This window comes from Camelus ferus, chromosome 26 (genome assembly GCF_009834535.1).
Source record: "Camelus ferus isolate YT-003-E chromosome 26, BCGSAC_Cfer_1.0, whole genome shotgun sequence".
Classification (NCBI taxonomy): domain Eukaryota; kingdom Metazoa; phylum Chordata; class Mammalia; order Artiodactyla; family Camelidae; genus Camelus; species Camelus ferus.
The window spans coordinates 27086154-27109300 of record NC_045721.1 but is presented as its reverse complement, the minus strand read 5'-3'; the positions used below and the strand labels follow the sequence as shown (position 1 = coordinate 27109300).

Genomic DNA, 23147 nt, shown 5'->3' with positions numbered 1-23147 from the left:
CCCCAGACGCAGTCAGTTTAAGTGGCCGCGTCCTGGTGGAGCAGCTGGGTACAGTGCGCATTCAGCACCCGCGCTGTGGTGTGAAGAGGGTCCTCGAGGTCACACTGAGGGGCTCTTGGTTAAATGGAAGACTGAGCTCCTTTGTGGTGGGGCCTTGAGCCTCTATTTGGGAATGGTTATAATAAAATTTTGTCAACTGAGATAAACACGCAGCCTAAAAGTTGAGGGAGTTATGTTTTATTTGGCGGGAGGACTTGAGCCGGGATGACAGCCTCCCAGATGGCTCTGAGGGGCTGCTCCGGAGAGACAGGGGAGGAGCCAGGATATATGGGAGCTTTACAACAAAGACCAGGTAGTTGGAACAATAAAAGATTACTTGTTACCTAAAGAAAACCGGGCATCTCAAGTTAAAGAATTCAGTGCTTTTCTATGTATGGGAGGGAGCAAACATTTGGGCTCATTGAATTCGCTGCTTTGACAAGCACCTAGCTGTCTAGGGCCAGTGTCCTGTCCTTCCTTGTTCTGAGTCCCCTCAGAGGGCACCATGGTGAGTGGCTGCAGAGGCCGGGCTGCAGGCTGGTCTCCACTGGGGGTTGGGGGCAGCCGCTGATGACTTGATGGCTTCAGCATTCTTTGTTTACTGATATGGTCTGCAGTATTTTTCATTCACAGTTCAATGCACGGTTATCCTAGGGGCCTTGGTTTTAAGGGAAGGGGAGATAGAGCCTCCCAGCGCTCTGAATTCTTATACAAAGCAGTCTTTGTTTTCCTGACTATGAGAATAAAGAACCGGTTTCAAGTTTCTGATGGGGAAAGACTGGTGGCCCAGGGGGCTGCTTTGGGCTTCAGCCTCACTGTACACACAGGTGATGGCCCACCTCTACTTGTCCCGCTGTGGGTCCCGGGGGTTCCTTCCACCCAGTGGGGAGCACACAGTCGGCACACCCCACGCTCTGTTGTCCTCCGTCCCCTGCGGCTCCTCCCCCAGCACTGGTCTGGGGACTACAGCCTGCACAGTCTGTAAATCCGATCCAGCACAGGGAGCCTGGCCTTTGAAATCCGAGTGAGTCTGACGTGGGCATCACTGTGAGCCCCAGTGAGGACCCTTTCCCACCTCCCGCAGATACTTGGGAAGGGGCTGTGGGTGCCTGCTTCCTGTGCCCCGAGGGCCTGCTTCAGCTGCAGGGTGGCCGGCCTGGGCCTGGGCTGGGCTGTGCCCTGCCAGCCACCCCTCCTCCCTAGGCCAGGCTCGCTCACACGTGCTGACTCTGTGTGTACCCAACCTTGCCAGGCCTGGCGCCGGAGAGGAGCAGCCCCCAATGTGCTGGGCTGGGCCACTGTCTCTCCTTTTTAAGGCCCTGCGATCCTCTCCCCACTCTTGTTTTCTGGACCCCCATTTTGTTGTGCAGAGCTCTGGGCTCAGAGCTGGAGCATCGAACAGTGGTCACACCTTCGGTCCCGCTCTCCATCCCAGCAGAAGTGGCGGGGCCTCTGGACTGTGACCTTGTCTCTGGCCTCTCCCCCTCCCCCACTTCTGGAAAGGGGTGGCCCCAAGTTCTGTTCCCCCCCCATACAGAAGGACGATGTGTTTTCTCTCAAGCCTCCAGCAGAAACCCTCATTAGCCTGCTGCCCACCCCCACACCAGGCGCACAAGCACTCAGACATGGGCACACACATGTGCACACGCGCGCGCGCACACACACACACACACACACACACCCACACCCACACCCACACCCTGGGTGGGCGAAGCCAGCCCTGCCCTGGTTCCTCCCTGACCCTTGGCCTCTGTCCCCTCAGCTATCCTGGTCCAGCCACCAGGCATCCCCTGAGGAATGACGGACACACTGCCCCTTCTCCCTCAGAAACCAGTGTTTCTAATTTCTGTTTAAAGAAAAACGCCCGTCAGGGGCTCAGCTCCCTCACTGCCCCCGCGTGTCTCCCCAGCCTCTCAGGCCAGGCTCTTCTCCTCCATCCAGTCTCAGCTGCGCCTTCGATGTGGCGTTTCCCGCACGTTTCTGTCATTGGAAGCCCTCCTAGACCCTCAGGGTGCAGCCCAGACGAAGGCTCCTCGGTGAGCCCAGCACAGAGTCAAGTGCTCGTCCCCAGAGCCATTCTGTCCTCCCCCAGCTGGACCAGGCCAGCCCTGAGCACGTGTCACTGCCCCTTCGTCCCTGCGCAGGGAGTGTCACTGTCCCCACAAGGGTGGAAGGGCAGGTCTGGAGCGCGGACAAGCCGACTTGGCCCGCTGGCCCCTTCTGAGCTCTTTCCCGGGAAGGACACTCAGGCTGGTACTTACTGTCACTTGCTGTCCTTTCCTGCTGGGATTCCAGCGCCAGGATCCCTGCCCACCTCGGTCTGTACAGCAGAGCTGGTGCCAAGTCACAGGCCTGCTTTCTGAGGGCTCAGTATCGGCCAGTTTTAGTGTTTTCACTGAAACATAATACTATACAGTTACTCATAACTCTGTGTGCCTGAAAGGAGATCTAACACAGTGGAAATCAAAATAAAGTTTTCAATGTTAAAATTAAGTGATACAATATATTATTATTATTTCAGCTAAGTGATCTGGACGTGTTACGTCTTGTACTTGTGTTTAGCATGCGCATGTGCACATGACAGAGTTATTGTCATTTAAAAACATATAAGACATTTGCAAGAGTCGTTTCTTTGCAGTAAGATTTGCCGAGGTGCAAGGTCATAGCAGTGGAGGCACTCGGGTGGCGTGGCGGGTGCCACCAGTCTCAGCGTCCGGCCTTCGAGCTGTGCGTCGCGGCTGAGTCTGACTGACTGAGACTCTGAGGGTAACCATCTCTCTGTTTCTTCTGTTTGCAGAGTCGCAGTGCACCCTCTGCGGGGAGCCGGAAGGTGAGTGCCTCTTCCTTACTCCCACCTGCCTCAGGTGGGCCCGGTCCTGTGTGGTGACAGACGCCGCGGAGCGTCAAATCAAAACACGTTCTATGTGGTGTTTGATGGAAAAAGTGAGTAAAGTGCTCAGAACCGCGCACGTGGTGAGCGTGGGCAGGAGGCGTTCCTCGCTAAAGGGAAACTGGCCTCACGCCCAAATTTCAGTGCTTTTGTTTCAGATTTTAAATTTTTAGTTAGTTTTCTCCACGAAGTAAATGCCGATTTTAGAAATGCATATTTATTGGCCTTAAGTCAATTAGCTGGTGGTGCTGATGCGCCGCACGTGGGAGACTCTTCCTTCCTTGTGGTCAGGGAGGAAGCGGAGGGGGGCCTCGCCACGTGCAGTGGGGGCGCCTGGAACGTCACGCGCAGGATCACGTCACCAGGAAGGACTCTACCCACAAGTTGAAAAGAAGGTGAACATAGGGTTAACTTGGAAATTCCATCAAACACTATTTCCTTGATCTTGTGGTTGAGATACCGGGGCGAAGCTCGGAATTCTCCGTGTGTTTAAGGAACACGTAGCGATGGATATAGTGGTGATTCGCTTATGTTTCAAAGTCTTCAGATTCACTGCTGTGGAAAATGCGAACTTTGGGCGTCTGGGGTTTTCCGGTGTCGGGACGGCTGCTCCAGGAAGAGGGCTGAGCTGAGCTACGTGCTGTGGGAGCCGTGGGCGCGGGTGGGCTGCTGCTGGGTGAGGGTGGGGCTCCCCAGTGTGTCCCGTGTCCTTCCAGCGTTTGGGGATTGTGTTGTTTGTTCTCCTCGTGGCTTCTGTTGTTGCCCCACGTGGGGGCCGTGCACCCACACTTTGTTCTCCCGTCTGATTCTCCCGCCACCCCCACGCTTCCCCCCTTGTGGAAAGTTGTGAGTGTGCTGCTGTGTGCATGCACCAGAGAAGCCCAGAGATGTGAAAGGCTTGCATGTCCCAGCGTCTCCAGACCGCGGCTGTTGCTCTGGCTGCCCGTGTCTGTGAGCCAAGCTCCGTGTCCTGCGAAGGCAGAGCGGTTGCGTGGAGTACGGTTTTCAGCAGTTTGCTGCGACCCGCTGTCCTGAAAGAGAAAGAATCTGGCTCTGAGTCAGCACAGCCGTGTGTGTGGAGGGCTGGGTGGGGTCGGGCAGACAGGAGTCCAGGCTCGGGATGGGCGGTTGTCCGGTTCTGTGGATGCCCACAGCGGTGGGACTGCTGCAGGGTGAACGGAGACCCCCATGACCTTCAATATGGTGAGGACTGCCCCCTTTTCAGACCAGGACTACCTGTCCTGGGCGCAGGACCTTGTCTGACGTCCACCTGGTTGCTGTCAACCCACCAGAGGGCTGCAGCCATCAGAGGAGGAGGGGAGGCTTGCTCTAGGGGCAGACGGACGTTTCAAAGGAGTCTGACTTGCCTCGGTGTGAGAGTGACCCCAGCTGTCCAGCCCGAGGGGCCCCAAGGGTTGGTGGTCTCGGGCTGTGGCCGGTGGATGCGCTGCAGAGGATGGACCACCTGTGGGTCCGCTCCCCACCCCCACCGCGATTGATTCTCTGCAGACGTTTCGGGGTCTCGCGTGTGCAAGTGGAGCTGCTCCAGGCCGGGCGGGGAGGGGGAGACTTGATGGCACGGCCTCAGCTGTGCTTGATTCTTTGAACAGCACTTGCTTATGAATATTCATACGTTTTTAAATCATTTAAGTAATTAGTCGAAGTGAGAGCTGGCTGGGTGCAGTGAGTGGAATTGAAACGAGCTTTTTTGTTCAGTAATTTCTTCTATCAGTTAACTGCGGCCGCGCAGAGAGGATCAGAGCCAGAGGCTGCGACAGGACGTACCTGCTCAGGTCTGGGCAGGCGCTTGTCACGCCCAGAAGGTTAAGGTGCCATTGATTAAGCACTGCTGTCTTGTCAGAGGGCTGCACACAGCCTTCCACTGCTGAACCAGCGAAGTGGGAAACACCGATTTGCATTTTAATGGTTACTTCTCTGGGAGAGAGCTGGGTCTTTGGGTACAGATTGAATACTTAGCGTGGTCTCAGATGATACTGTCTGTCAAGACAGTGAGATTAGGAACGAAGTTTACGGGAGGCGGGAGACCTCGGGATTCTGAGATTGTGGGTCCTCACACCGGTGTGGCCTGTTTTTCAGAGAACTTAAAATTTTAATTGTATACAAATTGCAGATCCCAGTTGCAATGTGCAGATTGCTTACACTTTCTACATCGCAGGGTTTCTGCCGTCTGAACGACTGTGTTGTGAGATGAGAATGTTTAATGGAATTTATTGCTGTTTATTGGTGTCTTTCTTTCTGCCCAGAGTATGCAGACACTTGGCTCCCGGTGCTGGGGAGAGGGGGTGTGTGGGAGTGGAGGGGCGGCTGGGTAATCAGATGCGTCCTGCCATTTGCAAGGATACACAGTCTTCTGTATGATGACCTATTCCAAAACAAAACAAAAAAATGTTTAAAATTGGGGAAGGGCAATCTCATTTGCTAAAATAATTTTCTATCAATTTAATAGTAAGACTGTCTCAATTGGCATCATTTTCCCAGTGGGTCCTGTTAACTTTTAGACATTAGGAAGTGACTGGATTTATAGTGAGAAGACCCCTCCTGGGATTTCCTTGGCGCTGCAAGTGTCTCTGAAGGTTTTGTAGGCCACAACCCATCACTTTCATACGGGAAAATCACTTAAAGGTATATGATCCTTCTCAAACTTTATTGGCAGATACACGACACCACTTGTTTTTTAACGAGGCCGCGTGGAAAGTGACGGACGTTGGGTGGAACCACAGGTGTCAGTTCATGGGTTTGTCTCTTTGTTCACATTTTTGTGGTTTAGTCTGCCCTCCTACCTTGTAGATTTTCTGATGTGGGAAGACAGATAATGGTGCCGGCAGGACTGAGCAGAGCTATTTGAAATCCACTCTAATGTTATAACAGCCTCTTACATTTCTGTTATTTAACCCAATTAAAACTAAGAAATAAAACAAGCTATATGATGAAAATTTGGCGTGAAGGAATGTGCTACCAAAATGTTAGGATGGATTTTAGAATGAAGCGTTTTCCAGTGATACAGGCCTCAAGATCATGACTTCAAAAGCAGCGGGCTGTCTGTGGTGGCAAAAATATACACTGGATTATTTGGAGGCTGTTATTTGTAGAAATTCCAGTGCAAAAGCAAAATTCAGCTTTAAAAAGAAAATCTCAGAAAGTTTAAAGTGAGGGATTTTCTTTCTAATTTGGGATTTCTTTTTACTTGGATCGTTTAAAAACAGAAATTGCATACTGTTCCTGGAATTTTGGACAGACATATAGGTTTTTATTTTACTGCAAGTAGGATGAGGCTTAAATACCTTCTCTCCCTCATAACTCACGCGTTGAAAAAGGAAGAGTTTCTCCTGGATTTAGTAGTAGTACGTTCTTGATTTTTAAAATACAAATATTCACAATTTTCCCTTCAAGTGACTCTAAACAATGGAAAGTTTCCATGCTGTTTTTGCACCTTGGTTGAGCGTGTGCCGTTCTGAGATGCCTGGGCCTGTCAGCAGTCAGGGGAAATGATACGGCTGTTTTAGGAAACCGGGCATAAGAGGGTTTAGAGAGGAGCGTTTCTAATCCCTCCCGGCCCCCATCTTTGCCCGTGGAAATGGGGGCGTCACCTTCTCAGATACAACGGTTACCCTCTAATTTTAAGACCATACCGTTTAAACTGTATGCTTTGGAGAAAAATCTTTGTTTTCTGATTGCTCTTCTTGGATGGTGAGTGGACGATAACCAGTATTTATTCAGTTCTCAACATGTGCCAGGCACTCTAGAAAAAAAATTGTGTTGCTTAGGAACTAAAGGATTCCACTAATTTTTGAGAGAAAACAGAACTCTGCTTCAGCTGATCTGTCTTCTAGGACTTAAAATCGTTTGTCTAAGAGTGGAAGTCAGAAAATACTGTCTAGGGTACAACAGAAAATACTGTTACTCATAAAGGGTTACGATGGGGGCTCCGAAAAGCATGGATGACGTCAGAAACCATCCCACTACAAACACGTAAAACTGCTGTATAATACTTGTCAACGTTTGTTTTTAGCACGTAACTGAACTTAAATGAAAGAAAGAAAGGGAATCACCTAGGTCCCAAGAATTAGGAAAGAATTTTACATCCAAGGATGGGCACTGGCCCCTGAAAAGTAAAGTCCAGAAAGGCGTGGAGGGGAGAGTGGGCAGAGTCCTGAGCTGCAAGCTGTCTGCTCCTGTGGGCCCGGGGTAGGGGGGCAGCGGGGCTGCTGGGACCGACCCCCAGGAATGGAACCCGCGGTCTCAGCGCACTTCCCCACTGGTGAGAGGACTCAGAGACACCGGCCCGAGGGTGTGTGAAGGCAGCTCATCACATTTCCAGGGCCAGGGGGTAGAACGTAGTTACCGACCGGGTACACCACCCTACAGGCATGGATGTGAGATCCGAGTTTCTGCTACCCGCATCAGAGGGACCACGTGGTGAAATTAATGTGGAAGTTGTTCCAGAATCAGTTAGGATTCCAAACTTAATGGCTGTGGCAGAATCTAAATCACAAATTATGTGCGAGACCTTTAACAAAACAGGGCTGGTGGGACTCCTCGTCCTCTTAAAAAATAACAGCCCCTTTAGATAAATAATAAAACATTACAGCCCATGTAAAGAAACTTTAGGGGAGAGAAAACATGGTAGAGGAGCAGAAATCAACAGACTGGCACAGATGTTGGGCAGGTTTAAAACTTCTAAATAGATTTTCAAAAGGAAAAGGAACCATAAGAAAAGAACTATCTGGTATGGGAGAAAAAAGATTACAAAACAGTGTATCTAGAAACAAGAAATGTCATTTAAATTTGCTACTGTGTCCATATGTTATAAAGTGGATTTGACAGAGCTGAAAAGAGAATGAGCAAAGTAGAAAAAAGATACGAAGATATCACCTAGAGTTCTGCATAATGTATGAAGGGCAATATGACCCAAGAATTGAGATGCGTGGAAGATGCTTGAGCAACGCAAACGCGCGTCTGGAACTGAGTGAGAAACTGAAGAGAAGGCAGAGAAGGGAGGGAGGCACTGGTCAAAGGAGAGGCTGGGATTTTTCCAAAACAGAAGCAACGGGCTGTGCCTCGTGACCTAAAGACTCCCAGAACCAGTGCCAAATAAATAAAGGACATCCACGTCGGATAAAGTGAAACGTTAGAAGGTGAGAGACAGTAAGTGGTCTTAAATGTGGTGAAAAAGGATGTGAGATTGCAGTGACCCCAGAGCGTTCTCATCGTCAGAACAGATGTGAGACCACATTGGAGCGATGTCTCACATTTACTGAGAAATGGAGGGAGGGAGGGAGGTGCCACACATGCAGTGTAAATCTCATTAGCAGAGGAGAGAGAGCGGGAAGAGGTTCAGATAGCACAAATTACCTGGGACAAATGGACTCAAGTATTTTTACAGATAAATAAAGTCATTATTTTATGATAAAAGGAATCTGCACTAAGAAGCTAAAAAATAATAATTTACAATGGGCTCAGAATATGAAGGAAAAAAAAAACAGATTATAATCAGAAACTGACGAATCCAAAATTCTGATGGGAGACTCCCTGACCTCAGTATGTGCACAGAATCTTGCAGGAGGGAGCTGGTCCCCAGGGAGAGCAGAGGAGCTCCCGGGCTCCCAGCTGCCCCCTGAGAACATTGTCTGCCATCTGCTGAAGGGCGTTCTTGCCAAGGTCGAAGGCTTAGTCTACTGCTCCACCCCAGCCTTTTTACGCTCTGGCTGCCTGGCATGTCAGCAACCCTTTGCCTTAGTGATCTGGGCTTTTATCGGAAGTATCTGCAGAAATCTGGGACCCTCTTCCCTTTGAGACGATCCCCCTGGACCATATTATCTTGGCGGAGCATCCCTGCTCTCCCTCCCCGCGTCCCTGAAGCTCAAGAGAGCCCAGCTTCCAGCCCCTCCAGTCTTTATAGCCTGAGGTAAATAAATGTCTATTCCTGAATCAAAGATCAGATTGGAGTGTTTCCTTCCTTAAATGTTGTCCACGTTCCTTGTTGTTGGTAGGATGAATTCCACGTTCAAATTCTGCCACAAACTTGCCACAAGTTGCCTTTCCAACCTCCTGGAGCCACGTGTGACACACGCACCCTCTGGGATGTGGTCAGCACATCCTAACTTGAGGTTCCAGGTGTGCGCTCGGTTGGGGAAGAGGGCTCTGTGTGTGTGTGTGTGTGTGAGATGGCAGATTGAAGGGGATCCCGGAACACACACAGCACAGTTGACACGTGTTATCTCAGCGAAGGTTGGTTTTGCATGGCCAGTGTGGAGAGGAGACTTGCAATGTATTTGTACTGAACGTAGGAAAGTCTAGAAGACACATGAAGTACCAGCTGGAAGTCTGTCTCCCTGGCGAAGCACTGTGTCCTCCTCACCGCAGGCGACACTCACCCTCTGGGGACCGTCCACGCCCTGTTGTGCTGCCTGCCTGCCTGCCTGCCTGGTTTTCTTCCTCTGCGATGTCTGTTGGAGCATAATGTGTCGGACACAGAGCCGGGCACTGGTTTGTGGGCACTTTGCACTCAGGAGCTGAGTTTCTTGGTCTTTACATCCCACGCTGCCCAGTTGTGTGTTTTTGATCCAAATGCATAAAGCTGACCATTAGGGCATCTGGCCTTACTGCCAACAAAGGCAGTTATGTAAGCAACGCTTGGAATCAGAGGTGAAACTACAGCTATTAAATATGGTAAAATAGAGTGAAAATGGGGATGAATTACACGGACCATCTGGTGCCTGAGACTCTGTCACAATTATGCATTTATGCAGAATGCTGTAAAATGCACAAATGAACCCTAACTTGCAAATTTCTATTTTTTTAGATTATCTGGTATCTGAGATTCCAGCATTCAGGTGGCCCTGAAACAATTTTACCTCATTAATTTGCTCAAGGAATAAATAAATATTCTATTTTTCTGGTCCCTGGAAAATGTAAATATCAGGTTTCAAGTTTCGTGTGTGTAGATAAATTACTGTCTGTTTTCTTAGTGCTAAACTTAATGCCTCTGTGTTGCATCCTGAAGCATATTTGGGAAGAGAAAGTATACTCAGACTATGTAATCGAATGATGAGGAAGAGTCAAGTTAGAGTTATTTCTTGTAATTCATAATAAGCTCCTTTACATTACTGGAAAGGTTGGCTGAAGAGAGAAGTCTAACACGAGGACAGGGCTGACCGTTGTCTTCCATGCAGAATGTTGCCACCTTGCAAACAAGGACTTTGTTTTAAAATTTGGAAATCACTCATGCCATCTCACAGTACACGCATAAAATAACCCGAATTTTGGTTGTCTTCTGCTTGATCTAATTAGACCTCAGTATCTTGAGAGAATTATTTCCATGTTCTTAAGCTCTAGGAACTCAGAGAAGTGGAGTGTTTCTATTTCCTGAGAATGAAATGTCCACGCAGAGGTTAAATTACCTCAAGTTACCACCTCTTTTCCTGTAATTTCTGAATCCTGGGTTTTATGCTACATACTGGCAAACATTGTGAGAATCCTTTTGGGAGTCTCATTCTAATGTCCTGAGTACTGAGACATTTTCAAAGACAAAGAAGCATTTCTGTGTCTGGGACCTTTGGGGAGAGTTGGCTTCATGGCACAGTGACCATCCTGGGGCCACCAGCTCAAGTAAGTCTGCTTTCCCTGGTCTATGCGCAGGGTGGCAGCAAGGCCCTGCCGAGCGGTGAGACCAGGCTTGGAGGTGGACGGAGACAAGGAAAAGACCCAATTAAGCAGCAGGCTCCCTGATGTGGATGCAGTCAAGGCTCAGCACGTGGGGCATCCGGGCAACCGCCCAGTGCCCACTCCTACCTGCCCTTCCCTCCTGACTGCGTTGGTGACTTCATTCCTGCCTTTCTCCTTGATTTTCTTCATTTTCCTGCCTGCATTTCACAGGCATTCAGTGAGTCCCAAGACACTGTGCTGGGTGCGGGGAAGAAAAGCTGGAGGGTGTCCCAGCCCCGACGGAGTTCTCCGTGCTCTGGGGATGGGCTAGAAGAACCATCCGTCGTGGGCCAGGGCACCTGTCATGAGCGTTTCACAGAGGAGATGACGTGAAGGTCAGACCATCCACCTTGCTTCCTCCACTACTTGCCCCAGGGCTGGTGTCTGGCTGGGTTTTCGATATCACTTGTCTTGCAAGCGCCTGGCAGAGATGGGAAGCCCTTCTTGCCGAAGCCCTGTTATTGCTGATGAGATGTGTTCACAGGTTTGCTTTTCTCTCTGATTGTCACATCTCATTAGCAACCTTATGAATAACAAGCAGCAGAGATTTTTACAGCCTCTCCCTTTGCAGAGTGACCTTGGAGGTGCACATTCCCACACAGAATCACCGTGACCTCCCCCAACCAGCCTGTGGTCAAGGGACCCAGAACTCAGGCCGTGAACTTAGAAGTTGGCAGAAATGCTTGCAGGGTTTGCAGATATGGGCACCAGGTTTAAAAAACAGGACCCTGGCCGTGGTGCGGTGGGCAGACCAGGGGTCTTGGAACCAAAAAAGAAACTAGGCGTATGGCTCAGTTTTCTAAAAATATTGAACTGCCAGGGGCTCTCTCTTCATGGGTTGCTGAGGTGCTCACGGGAGGCAGTGCATACGGAGGAATCGTGACTCACGTTGTGTTTCCTGGCTGGGGAGAGGCCTCAGGAAAGGCCTCACCACAAACACGCTGCAGCTGGTGGACCTTTTCCATTTCTCTCTATCTTCCCTGGAGTTTCTGCATTAGAAATGCTCCCTCCCTTCTCACTGCAGACAGAACGTCTTCCCTTCAGCTCAGCTCGCCATTGACCGTAACAGAAAGCTGCTTCCTGTGGACCATGGGTGGTGGTGTTTCTTAAAATTCCTGCCAGACTGGGAAAAGGTGTGCAGGCCGAGGGGCTGTGTTGAATGACCTAAGGTTGGGGCGTAAGAGCTCCTAAATGCATGTCCTGAAGTGAGTGAGACCAGAAGTCCCCCTTGCTGGAACCTATGTCTCTGCGACTAGAAATGGAAAGAAAATTAGGACACATGGCCGGGCAAGGATGGGCGCTTCAACAGACGTGGTCGTTGATCATCACGACCGGCTGACTTCTGGGACACAAAGTCATTGGTTTTGCCTCAAAAAAAAAAAAAAAAAACCCAGTTTTTGACATAACGTGTCTTCTGTTTTGGCTCCGGCCTTGTATCCAAGATTGTCGACATTTCTGGGGAGAAACACAGGCTGAGTCCAGTGGAAGCAGAGTTAGGCTGGGGGTCAGGAACCAGTGGTCCAGCTTCTCTGCTGCTGATGGAAGCATGAGTCGTCGAGAGGACCCGCCCTGCGGACCTCACGTTCTCATCCTGATATTTTCTTAGTTGCATGTCTGCGCACCTGGGTGTGTCTACAGAATGATGTCTTGCTTGAAGGTTCTCGGTTTTATTCTCCAGATGGCCTGCATAGACATAAATTTGGTTCCAGGACGTTGTGCATCACTGACCTGCTATTTCGTGAAACTCCGTGTCTTGTATTAGACATGTGGCAAAGAAGGCAGCCGGGAGCTCCTTTTTCAACACTGTGATGAGGGTGACCCACTTCCTGTCATTCAAATTCTCGTGCCTCCACCACCTCCTCAGGAAACCAAATGGGAATTTTGGCAGATTAACTATTACCAGGCTACAAAATAAATAAATTGTTAATTAAACAAATTAATGACCAATGCACAAAACAAAAATGCATGGAAAGGGAGGAAAGGACACAAATTAGGAATACAAGGTTAGAACTAAGCAGGTTTGGATACAAATCCAGCTTTCTCAAACACGTAGACTCTCTAAACCTTGGATGAATTGTGTCACTGCTCTCAGGCTGAAGCCTTCATCTGCAAAGCGGTGAAGTCTTTCCTGCCTTTCAAGGCAGTTCTGAGGTTGTGGTGGCCGGCACAGTGCCAGGCACGCAGCAGGGGCTCAGGGACGTGTGTTTGATGTGGCTGTTGGCTTCTTTGTTCGGTTCTGGGTGACTCCGTTTCTGTGTTTTAGGCAGTGCCCACTTGCCAGGGGTCATTCTAGGCGGGAATGACTTGCTGGGGAAATACAGGGTGAAGGAGACGGCTGTGCATCTAAGGACGTCTGGCAGTGAAAGCGGCAGTTCTGATAAATGGCTGCAAGTAAGCCAGCAGTCGTGACGGCAATGACGGCGGTTAGTCCGCTGTTTTCTAGAAGGTGGCTCCTCAGTAAAACGCAATCATGGGGTGAAGAGGCACTTCAGGGTAAGCGGAGCGTGGGACGTGCGGAGAGGGATTTTTTTTTTTTTTTTTTTTTTAGGGCTCCTCTAAGAGGTGGCTGCAGAAGTCCTCCCCTCTGCCGGCCAGAACAGCTCCTCTTCCTCCACAGAAGGGAGACCCCATCAGATGGGCACGCCGCTGCCCTGGTGCCTGGCGCGCAGTAGGGAGGCGACAGCTACTTGCTGGCTCAGTTGGCTTCACTCGCTGTTGACTCACTGACAGCTTCAGCAGGGAACTGTGCCAGTGGAGTTTTCCAAGCTTGTCACCCTGACGCTGCTCTCGGCTGGAGAGAGAAGCAGAGACGTCCGTGCAGAGGACTCCCGTCGGCCCCCAGACTGAGCCACCACCGCGTTTGCTCTGGGAGAGGCATGCAGTGCCGAGAGAGGAGAGGACGATGGTCTTCTCTTTCTCAAGATGCTCAGCGACTTCTGAGTCAAGTGTGATTTTCGTTTGGATCTCTCTGGGCCTGGTTGGTTGGGAGTCTTTGGAATGTAATCCAAGAGCAGCCCTTAGAGGGGAAAACTGAGTCAGCGTTTGGGGGGTGGTGACAGCCTCGATGCAGACGCCACAGCACAGCTCAGCCGTCTGACTGGATCGCATGCAGAAAGCTGACCTCCGAGCCCTCTGAGCAGGCATGCTTATCGTTGGTTCTGAATAATAAAATCAGAGGCATTTCAATGTTCCCCATCTTCTCAAATCCTAAAATAGTCACTTAGCTGTTGTGAACCAAAAGCAAGAAAGCCAATGTAGTCAGATTTAAGAAGTACTTGCAATGTTGTCATTTTTGGCGAAACATAAGATAAATTGAAGTTGAACTGACATCCCTACCATTAGCGTTTGTTTTGGGTTTGGGGTTAGGGCCGTGGAAGCGCCAGGTCAGTTCACGTATGTGGAGAGGGCCTGTGACGTGTGAGGGCGTTGACCTAGGCGACAAGGATTTTGGACAGATGTGGAAAGAAAGGCATTTACATCATATAAATGTCATGACGTTTTGACTTGGTGTCATGATGGTGCCGACGCAGAATGAAGTAATTCCAGCAGTGGGGGGATAACCACGCGTCCAGCACTGGGTGTGGGAAAGGCATCGGGGTGAACGGTGAGCTGGACCCTGTAAGCAGACGCCGGCCGAGAATGCAGTGTTGGGGATCGTGGGTCTGCAGGACTCAGGTCGTGGGCAGCTCTCCACATCAGGCTGCTGACTTTCTCACACAGCTCTGCAAGGGGGTCCGCGAGCCGTGGCCTGCTCACCCCCTGGCGTTGTGCACAGAGCTTCTGGAAGTGTCTATACGTGCTGTGGGGCGAAAGGACATACAGTTTTCATCAATTTCTCATAGAGGTTCATGACCACAGAAAGGTACAAAGAACGCCTCTGTGGTGTGGGGCGGGTCTGTTAATATTCCACCACCACCCGCGCCCACCTCTGCCTGGGTGTTTCCGCCAGAACCCCCTTGACCACTGGAATTGACCTTGGTCCTCTTGCTCCGGGATTCCTATGCAGGGCCAACCCTCACAATAAGAAGGAGGAAGTAATACGTCCAGTTAGCTGCCAGGAGCTGGTTTGGTTGGTCTGGATGCACATGGCTGGGTCAGTTTAGAGACCCTGACACGAGTACTTCTCCCCTGGCACCAGTTCACCAGGGCCAGGCTTGCGCAGGAGCAGCGGGAGCTCCTGCCGCTGGGACAGTCGGGAGACTTCACCTGCCGGCCACCTGCCAAGTGCTTGCGCTGGGGGCAGAGGCAGACTGGGGCTCCCAGGTCACCCCCTCTTCCAGAGCTCGCACCGAAGAGCTGGATCCAGGCTGCTCCCGGGCTGTCTGTACATCTTACTGTGCAGCTTGTGTTTTCACTGGTGTCAGCTGATGGAGTTCATGCTCAAGGTGGGCGATCGGGGGGACCAGGCCCTCCGTCCCAGCTGTACGTGGGTCGCTGGGGCAGGAGTGCGGTCGTGGTGTCCGTTTAGACGTCCTGCTGCGGCTCTGTGATGTGCAAAGATGGCTCCATCTTTTCCAGAAGGCCTTCCGGCTTCCCACAGATCCTCGGAGCTTACCGCAGGAAAACACTGGTTTGAATTTGAATTTAATCCAAATTCTCCAGCCAGTACGAAAGCTTCAACTCAGAAGCTGTTTTAATGAACTGGGCTATACGCTGCATGTTAAACGAAGATAAACTTGTCGTAGAATTCCCAGTGAGGCACGTGGGATTCTGTTCAAAGAGTGAGGCTAGACTGGCGTTGATGCATTATTCCAAACGGGAAACTTGAAATGAATTTTCCTGAGTTTAGTGCCTTTGTACACAGCAAGGTTGCTCAGACTCTGGGCAGCTGGCTATATTCTTAATAATACTCTTTCCGATTTTGAAATCAGTTCAAAACCCGAGCCATTCAGTCATCATTCTTCGTATCTGAAAGTCTTGTCAATTGAAATAATAGTTTGGTGATTAAATCGTTTATAATGCTGTGTTGTCTCAGCGTAACAGCACTGTTTATCACTCCTTAATTTGCATTTGTCAGTTTTTTCTATATTTATGGATAATGCATTTTTAAAGTATACTTAAATGCATTTAAGAAATGAGAGTACTTAAGAGTATCGCTTCCTTCCCCAAAGGTCAGTGCACCGCAGTGAATAAACACACACATGATCAGAAGAACAGGTCAACGTAAAACGTAAAATCGGTGCCTTTGGATTCATTTTCTGAGGTAGCTGCTTTTATTGATCTTTTTTGGTGGTAATAGTGGTCCAGCTCAGTTAAGCCTGCAGATCACACACCTGACAGTCAGGCTGGTGGCAGGAGGAGGAGAGAGGCTCCCTTGCTCCTCACTCACTGACTTAAAGTGCTCCATACTGCTGTAACTTCCGCATCAGGGAAATCTGTCAAGTATTTTTCATAGGTTCCTTCCTGATACAGCAAATCATTGCAGCAGCCTGCAACTGTGTGCGCCGCATGCTGCGTCGTGTTCAGTGCCTCACGTCTGTCTGATGTGATTGCTCCTCTCTGATTATTACTTATTCTCTACAGTAAAGAGCGCAAGAAGCTGCAGTCGAGTCGTGTATGATCCGCGAGAACCAGGGTCTGAGCTTAGAGCCGTCCGACTGCAGCACAATTTCTAGCATCTTCCTGAATGGCACAGAGGCATTATATATATCTATATAAATAGATAATCTGTATCTGTATGATATGTATACCATATCTGTATGATATATCAAATTTGGTCATAGTATTACAGGTGGGGGAAAGTCCTTAAAGGTCACATGGTCCAAATCCCTGGCTTTGCAGCTGAGTGAGTGCCAGCTCAGAAGGGCAGGGCGCTAACCCTTTCACGGGCCAAACGCACCATCTAGCTGGTGGCGAGAATTTGGAATAAAAAAGAGAAAACACAGTGATAGCTCTGTGCCCCGGGTGTGGAGGGAAAGTTACACACATCGCGTTTCCTGACAGCCTTGGAGGCCAGCGCAGGGGAGGACGGTGGCCGGTCCACCCAGGCTTCAGCTGTTGGGCTGCACGCGGTTGAAATGATGCCTTAGGGCATGGCTATCGTGGGAACTGAGTGACTTTTCCTCCTCCAGGTCTTCACGTAGACACAACGACAGAAAGATAGTGAGAACCTCTGCTTATAAGTTGGCAAGGAAAGGGCCGAAATAAATAGCCGTCAAGCTAGGGTCCCCGACACGTTGTCCCAGAGTTTCAAAAGGAGACAAATACGTGCAACTCCTTATAAAATGAGGATTTCTGGAGACAGTCACAATTAGGAGTAAAATAAAATGCACTTTTCGTAAGAAACCAATATTACTCTTTTTAGAAACGTTCATTAATTTAGGTTTTCCACATGTAAATGCTGTTTTTTATTTTTCTACTCATTTTATTTTGCCTTTATTACAAAAGAGAACAATTACAAAGTGTAAATAAGGAAAATGAAAGCAGAAGTCAGCCCTCGTCCCAGCCCCCGCCCCAGCCCACGCCCCAGCCCCCGCCCCAGCCCTCGTCCCCAGCCCCCGCCCCAGCCCACGCCCCAGCCCACGTCCCCAGCCCACGCCCCAGCCCCCACCCCAGCCCACGTCCCCAGCCCACGTCCCCAGCCCATGCCCCAGCCCTCGTCCCAGCCCTCGTCCCCAGCCCACGTCCCCAGCCCACTCCCCAGCCCACGTCCCAGGCCACGCCCCAGCCCACGCCCCAGCCCCCACCCCAGCCCACGTCCCCAGCCCTCGTCCCAGCCCCCAGACCCGGCTTTAGGGGCTGTCCCCAGAGGGGCCGAGTCCCCACCGACCCCACCCTTCTGTTTGCCGTCTACGTAGGACCCCAGGGTTGTGGGTCTGACTTCCCAGCACCTTCCCGAGGAGCCTCGTCTTGGCTGGGCTACTTTCTTGAGTGTAACAAACCATTGCCGCTTGCATTTCACAGCCCAGCTTTGTTGGTTTAAGGTAACTGTACTGTTTATGACAGACATAAGCTAGATTGCACTGCTTAATGGATAGGTTTTTCCATCAGTGAAAATTATTTGTGTATCTTGGATTGGGAGGAGGAAGGAGACATTGTAATTTTCTCATTAAAATAAGTATGCTAAAGTGTTCGCTTTGTGGCTTCTTCCTTCACAGCAGAGGCTTGAGTATGTCCTAAGCATAGGGTAGATATGTCTGTTTACTGACTCAGGCCACACGCTTTTCCCTGTTACCTGTGTTTTCACTTGCCTGTGAATTGTGCACGCTATTCCATAGCATTAAATGTGCTTGTAGATATCATTTCTAGTGGCTACATGTCATTCCATCGTATTGATCCACTGTGATTTATTGGATTAACCCCCCTTTGATGGAAATATAAGCTGTTTCTAATCTTTTTACTAATATAAATTATACCTTCATGAATATATTCAGAGCTTTATCTGTGTGCTCATTTATGATTATTTCCTAAGGGTGAATTCTAGAAATCCTAGAAATCCAATTGTTAATTCAAAGTGTGGTTGCTGCATTACTGAATTTTTGGGACACAGGCGCGATCTGTCACACACACTGCGTCCCCAGCCCTGGAGGTGGGGCATCCATACAGGTGTGAGCATCCCGCCAGGTGTTCAGAAGCTGTGTTATTTATTGTTGTTATTATTTTACACACACCGGGATAACCTGTGTTTACAGGGCTCCCTAGCGAACCTCAGGGACGCAGAAAGAATAGAGCAGGGAGATGCGCGGCCGGACTTGGGTCAAGAAATAGATAAATAAGAAGTAGATGCAGTGATAGGTCTGCAGGGTCCAAAAGGGAATGGCCAGTTTTTATTAAAAAAGACCATAGAAGTGGAGTGTATTGAACTTAGTGGTGAAGGTCATCCACGTGTTCACCAGGTGGTGAATAGGCTGGGGACCTGTGGGCAGGGCGCGCCACGGCAGGTCTCGGGGACAGGGACCTGCAGAGCTAACACACCGGTCACTTTACTTCAGTGGCTTCAGCATATTTGCTTCAAGCCTTGATTCTCCTCAAATTAACTTAAGGTGTCCATCTCCCCAGGCTGCCGGGGCAAATACGGTGCAAGGAGAGATGAATAGACGTGTCCCTGAGTAGTAGGACTTGTGGAAAACTCCTGAATCTCACTTAACTTCCCCCGGTTCTGGACGGGGTCCTGGAAGGAGGAGTGTCGGGGTGGGTGTTCCAGCCGCTTTCCAGACAAACTGGGGAGTAGGCGTGGCTGGCCCTGGTCCGTTTCCGGCATTCAGGAGACGCGGTCCTCCCGTTCTCCGTTTACTCTGACGATGCCAGCACCTGTGCTCAGACAGTGCCCACGTGGAGGTGAGAAAAGCTGTGGGCTGTTTTCCCTGCTGCTAACGACCCGGGGAGCCTTGGCCACCGAGTCCCTGGGGTTCTCAGCTGATTCGCGTATGAAGATAAGAAAGCAAGTCCTCGCGCCTTGTGAGATCGCCTCCGACCCTGACAGCCAGCGATCAGCGCAACAGAGTTGTGAGGTGTGGTACTGGACTCCAGGGGGCCTCAGCTTTCCGAGACGCCCCTCTCCGGGCCCTTTGCTGAACCTTGAACACGGTCAGTACTCAGTTACTTCTCTCATCGTTGGCTGAAGGAATAAAGCCAGGAAGGATCAGTGAATTCCAATACAATTAATCCTCACACTAACTTAAAACAGTTCGTACCATTTTATTTGCCCACTGGTGCTCTCAGTAACTTGATAGGTTTTTTTTTTTAAATTCAGGTTTGAATAAAAATGATATATTTCTTAAAAAAACTTATTTTACTATTTTAAACTAATTATTCCACACGTGCTGCACAATAAAATACAATTTATTATAAAAGAAGATATATTTCCTTATTCAAGCTATGTGTAAAGGAATCCCCGTGGATCTGATTGTATTTGGGTTAAAAATGCCTTTATCTGTCCCCTCTACCTAATCGGAGGTGCCACATCCTAATTGTGTACTTTATGCATATCGGTTACAACGTTTGCTAGACGATCTGTGTGAAGATTCCTCCAACAATGAGGGGCTTAAAGCCATACAGACGCTTCAGTGCTCGTTGGATGCAGATGTGTGCCCTTCTCCGTCTTCTCAGAGGAGAAGACTCTGGAGGACGCTGAGGCAGAAATGCCCTTCAGGCTGATGAACCCATGACTGGTGCACACAGGTGACTTATTCCAGTTCAGACTGGGAGAAAGAGCATGTGGAAAACTCACAGTAACTGGGAGATGAGCTTGGCTCACCCCAGGGAATAGGTTTTAGTGCCATAAATTGACAGAGCAAGAACAAAACAAGCAACAAAAGCAAAAATGGACAAGAAGGACCTCTTCAAACTAAAATCTTCTGCCCAGCAGATGAAACCATGAACAGAATGAAAAGGCAACCGACTGAATGGGAGAAAGTATTTGCAAATCGTATCTAATGAAGGGGTTAATACCCAAATATACAAGGAACTCATGCGACTCAACAGCAAAAAAACAAACAACCTGAATAAAATGGGCAGAGGATCTGAACAGACATTTCTCCAAAGAAGACATACCGATGCCCACAGGTACGTGAAAAGATGCTCAGTGCCACCGATCATCAGGGAAGCACGACTCACTCACAGTGGCTGTCATCAAAGAGAACGAGCACTGAATGGAGTGTAGGGAAGGGGCCCTTGTGCACCTTGTGCACGCTGGGATGTAGACTGGAGCAGCTGTTATGGAAGACAGCCTGGGCGGGGTCCCGGAAGGAAGGTTCCTTAGGAAGTTAGAAGTAGGCTTACCACATGATCCGGAGATTCCACGTCTGGGTATTTATCCAAAGACAATTAGATCAGTATCTCAAAGAGACATCTGCACACCACCCTGTTCACTGTGGCATTATTCACGTGGCCAAGAGGGGAAACAGCCCATGTGTCCATCGGTGGATGAGAGGGTAGAGAAGGTGTGAAGTGCACACACACAACACACAGTAACAGTAATTGCGGGAGAGGGTGGGGGTGCTAACTCTCCTTTCACGGTGTGGACGTGTATCAGATCGTCGTGTTCTGCATCTGAAACTCACACCATGTTGTATGTCACTTATGTCTCAGTAAGGCTGAAGGAAACAAAGCAGCATTTTTCTAGCTGATGCTTGTGTGAACTTACAGGTGACAGGCATCCCTCGTGTGGTTTAAAAGTCATCCTCTCATCATTTTAAACTAGAAATTCCCCGTCTCAAAAGGCCTTTGTAAAAACAGCTTTCAGGTCTTGATTACTTTATATTAGAATTTGCCAGCTCGTTGGTTTTACTCTCCAGAAGGTTCTCCAGCTCAGTTCCAGTTCAGTAGAACCGTACAGACCTGCTGTCAATGGGCCTGTTATGAACTTGGTCTCTGTGGACACAGATCTATGCACTTGAAGCCTGTCCTGATAGAATTTTTCAGGAAGTAGGGAAGTTAGACACGTCCAGCTTTGTGACTCTGGATGAAAGTGAGTCCTAATCGATCTATAAAGGACATTCTCTGCAGGGAATTTGGGATTCTAGGTCTATTGGGTTTGTTTTTTTTTTTTTTTTGTATGTGTATTTTTTTATTGAAATATAGTCAGTTTACAGTGTTGTGTCAGGTACATCAGTTTTAATTGCTGCGTAACAAATCACCACAAACTCGGTGGCTGAAAACAACATACATTTATTACATCACAGTTTCGATGAGTCAGGAGTTTGGGCTCAGCTGGGTTTTGGCAAGGCTCCAGTCAGGGTGTTGGCCGGGGCAGCGTCCTCACCAACACTGTGTCCAAGCAGTGCTGCTCCCACATTCACTGAGCTCCCTGGTAGGATTCATTCCCCCAGGCTGTAGAGTTCGTGACAGCTTAATTTTCCAAGCCCACGGTGGAGCCAAAGAACCCAGGATGGGGTCTTTCACATACTGTGACCCACCCTAAGGTCAGCATTCTTCCCCTTGGCCGTCATCCTCTGTTGAGGAGTCCCAGGCAAGGGTCCTGCCCTCGTTCAAGGGGACACGTGAACACCGGAGGCTAGCGTCCCCAGGGCTGCCTGGGGTCCGTCCACCATCCCAGGGTGAAGGAACAGTATGAACAGACTTCTCCAGGTTGAGAGCCCAGAACTGAGGGTCTTTGAAGGGTGCTGCCCGAGTCCTGGCAGGTCCTGTGTCGTGACTCTCCTCTTGGGCTTCATGCTCAGACCTGGCCCCCGAGGTTGTGAACGCCTCTCGCTCACTGGTTCCTAGTGGTTTGGGTGTCTCCTGGCTCCCTCTCCACAGGCCAGTCTGTTGGTCAGATCTCAGGCCCGTTGCTAAGGATTTGAGACTGCGTGTACTGGGGTCTCACTCTGTCTACACCTGACCCCTTCCATCTATTACTTTGAGAATAATAGTGACCCATGAACATTTAACTGAGGAAAACCAGAAAGGCTTCCCTGAGTCACAATATGTATTTATTTAGATCTGTTTAGTTAATAGACAGGTACTGATTTTCCTTGTGTCAGAAAAAGGGAGCCCACTCTAGGTATTTAGACAGCAGCGGGTTTCATGGGAAGAACCAAGAACGGGAGACGTTGAGGGGAGGAAGGAAGGAAGGGCTGTGGCTCAAAGATGAAAACCTTCACGGAGGAGTGAAGTTTGATGGGTGTTGAGAGCTGAGGGTTCTGCCTGGTCGAGAGGGGAGCACGTGAGAGGTGCTGAGGGTCGTGGGCGGGGTGGACAGGGGTGGCGAGGCTGGACTAGTGGCCCGCAGGTGTCCCCTGCAGGGCAGAGATTTCTAAGTGCGACTGGGGAGGGCATCCCTTGGGTTGGGTGTCTGTTATGTCCACCCTGAAATGACACTCCAGATTTTGTGTGCACTTTTCTGAGAGCAGGTACACCCCCCTCTTGTCAGTAGCTGTAAGGGGAACTTGAGTTTGGAGTCACTGGGCATGTGCTGGGAACCTTAGACACAGCTCTGTGACCTTGGGCAAGAAATGACCTTGGCCAAGTCTTCTCTGTAAAATTTGGATCATAATAGTTCCCAGCTCAGAGTGTTGTCAAGTTTTTATCATGATGCCTGACAAGCAGTAATGATTCATTTAAAATATATGTGCACGAACAGCATGGGTTTCATTAGTCTGTTTCCTGTAAACGGCCCAGCAGGGCTGACACGGCAAACTCAGGCTTGGGCTGGGCCAGTGCCTCTGTCCCCAGGGCTGCTCGTGCCCGTGGTCGTGACCTTGGTGGTGCCCTGCACCTGCCCTCCCGCCGCCAGGTGCATGCTGGCGCCCTCCGCCCGCAGGCAGCCTGCCAGGCTGAGGTCACTGGGGCTGAGCCGGCACCAGAAGCAGCTTGACCGGTGCTGAGCACGTTGCTGTTTCCACTGGGAGCCGTGATACTGGCATGTGACAGACCACACACCACATGTCTCCACTGAGACCTGGCCCCCAGGTCCACAGGTCCGAGTGGAACTGGCCGGCAGAGGGAGAGCCCCTCCGGCTACCGCCTCCCGCAGTCAGGCTGAGTCAGATGGTGGCGGTGCCGGAGGGAGACACAGCTTACACCGTGCTTGTCCTTCATCTGCACGGGGAGC

The 23147-nt window shown here is 50.0% G+C and overlaps 1 protein-coding gene across 1 annotated transcript in view; it reads left to right on the top strand.

Moving 5' to 3' along the window:
• The window catches only part of DLGAP2 (DLG associated protein 2), a 391532-nt gene that overhangs the window by 188036 nt on the left and 180349 nt on the right, over nt 1-23147 (top strand). The window contains exon 3 of the mRNA XM_032468359.1: nt 2837-2869. Within this exon, the coding sequence (XP_032324250.1) occupies nt 2837-2869 (33 nt within the window). The remainder of the gene's footprint in view (nt 1-2836; nt 2870-23147) is intronic.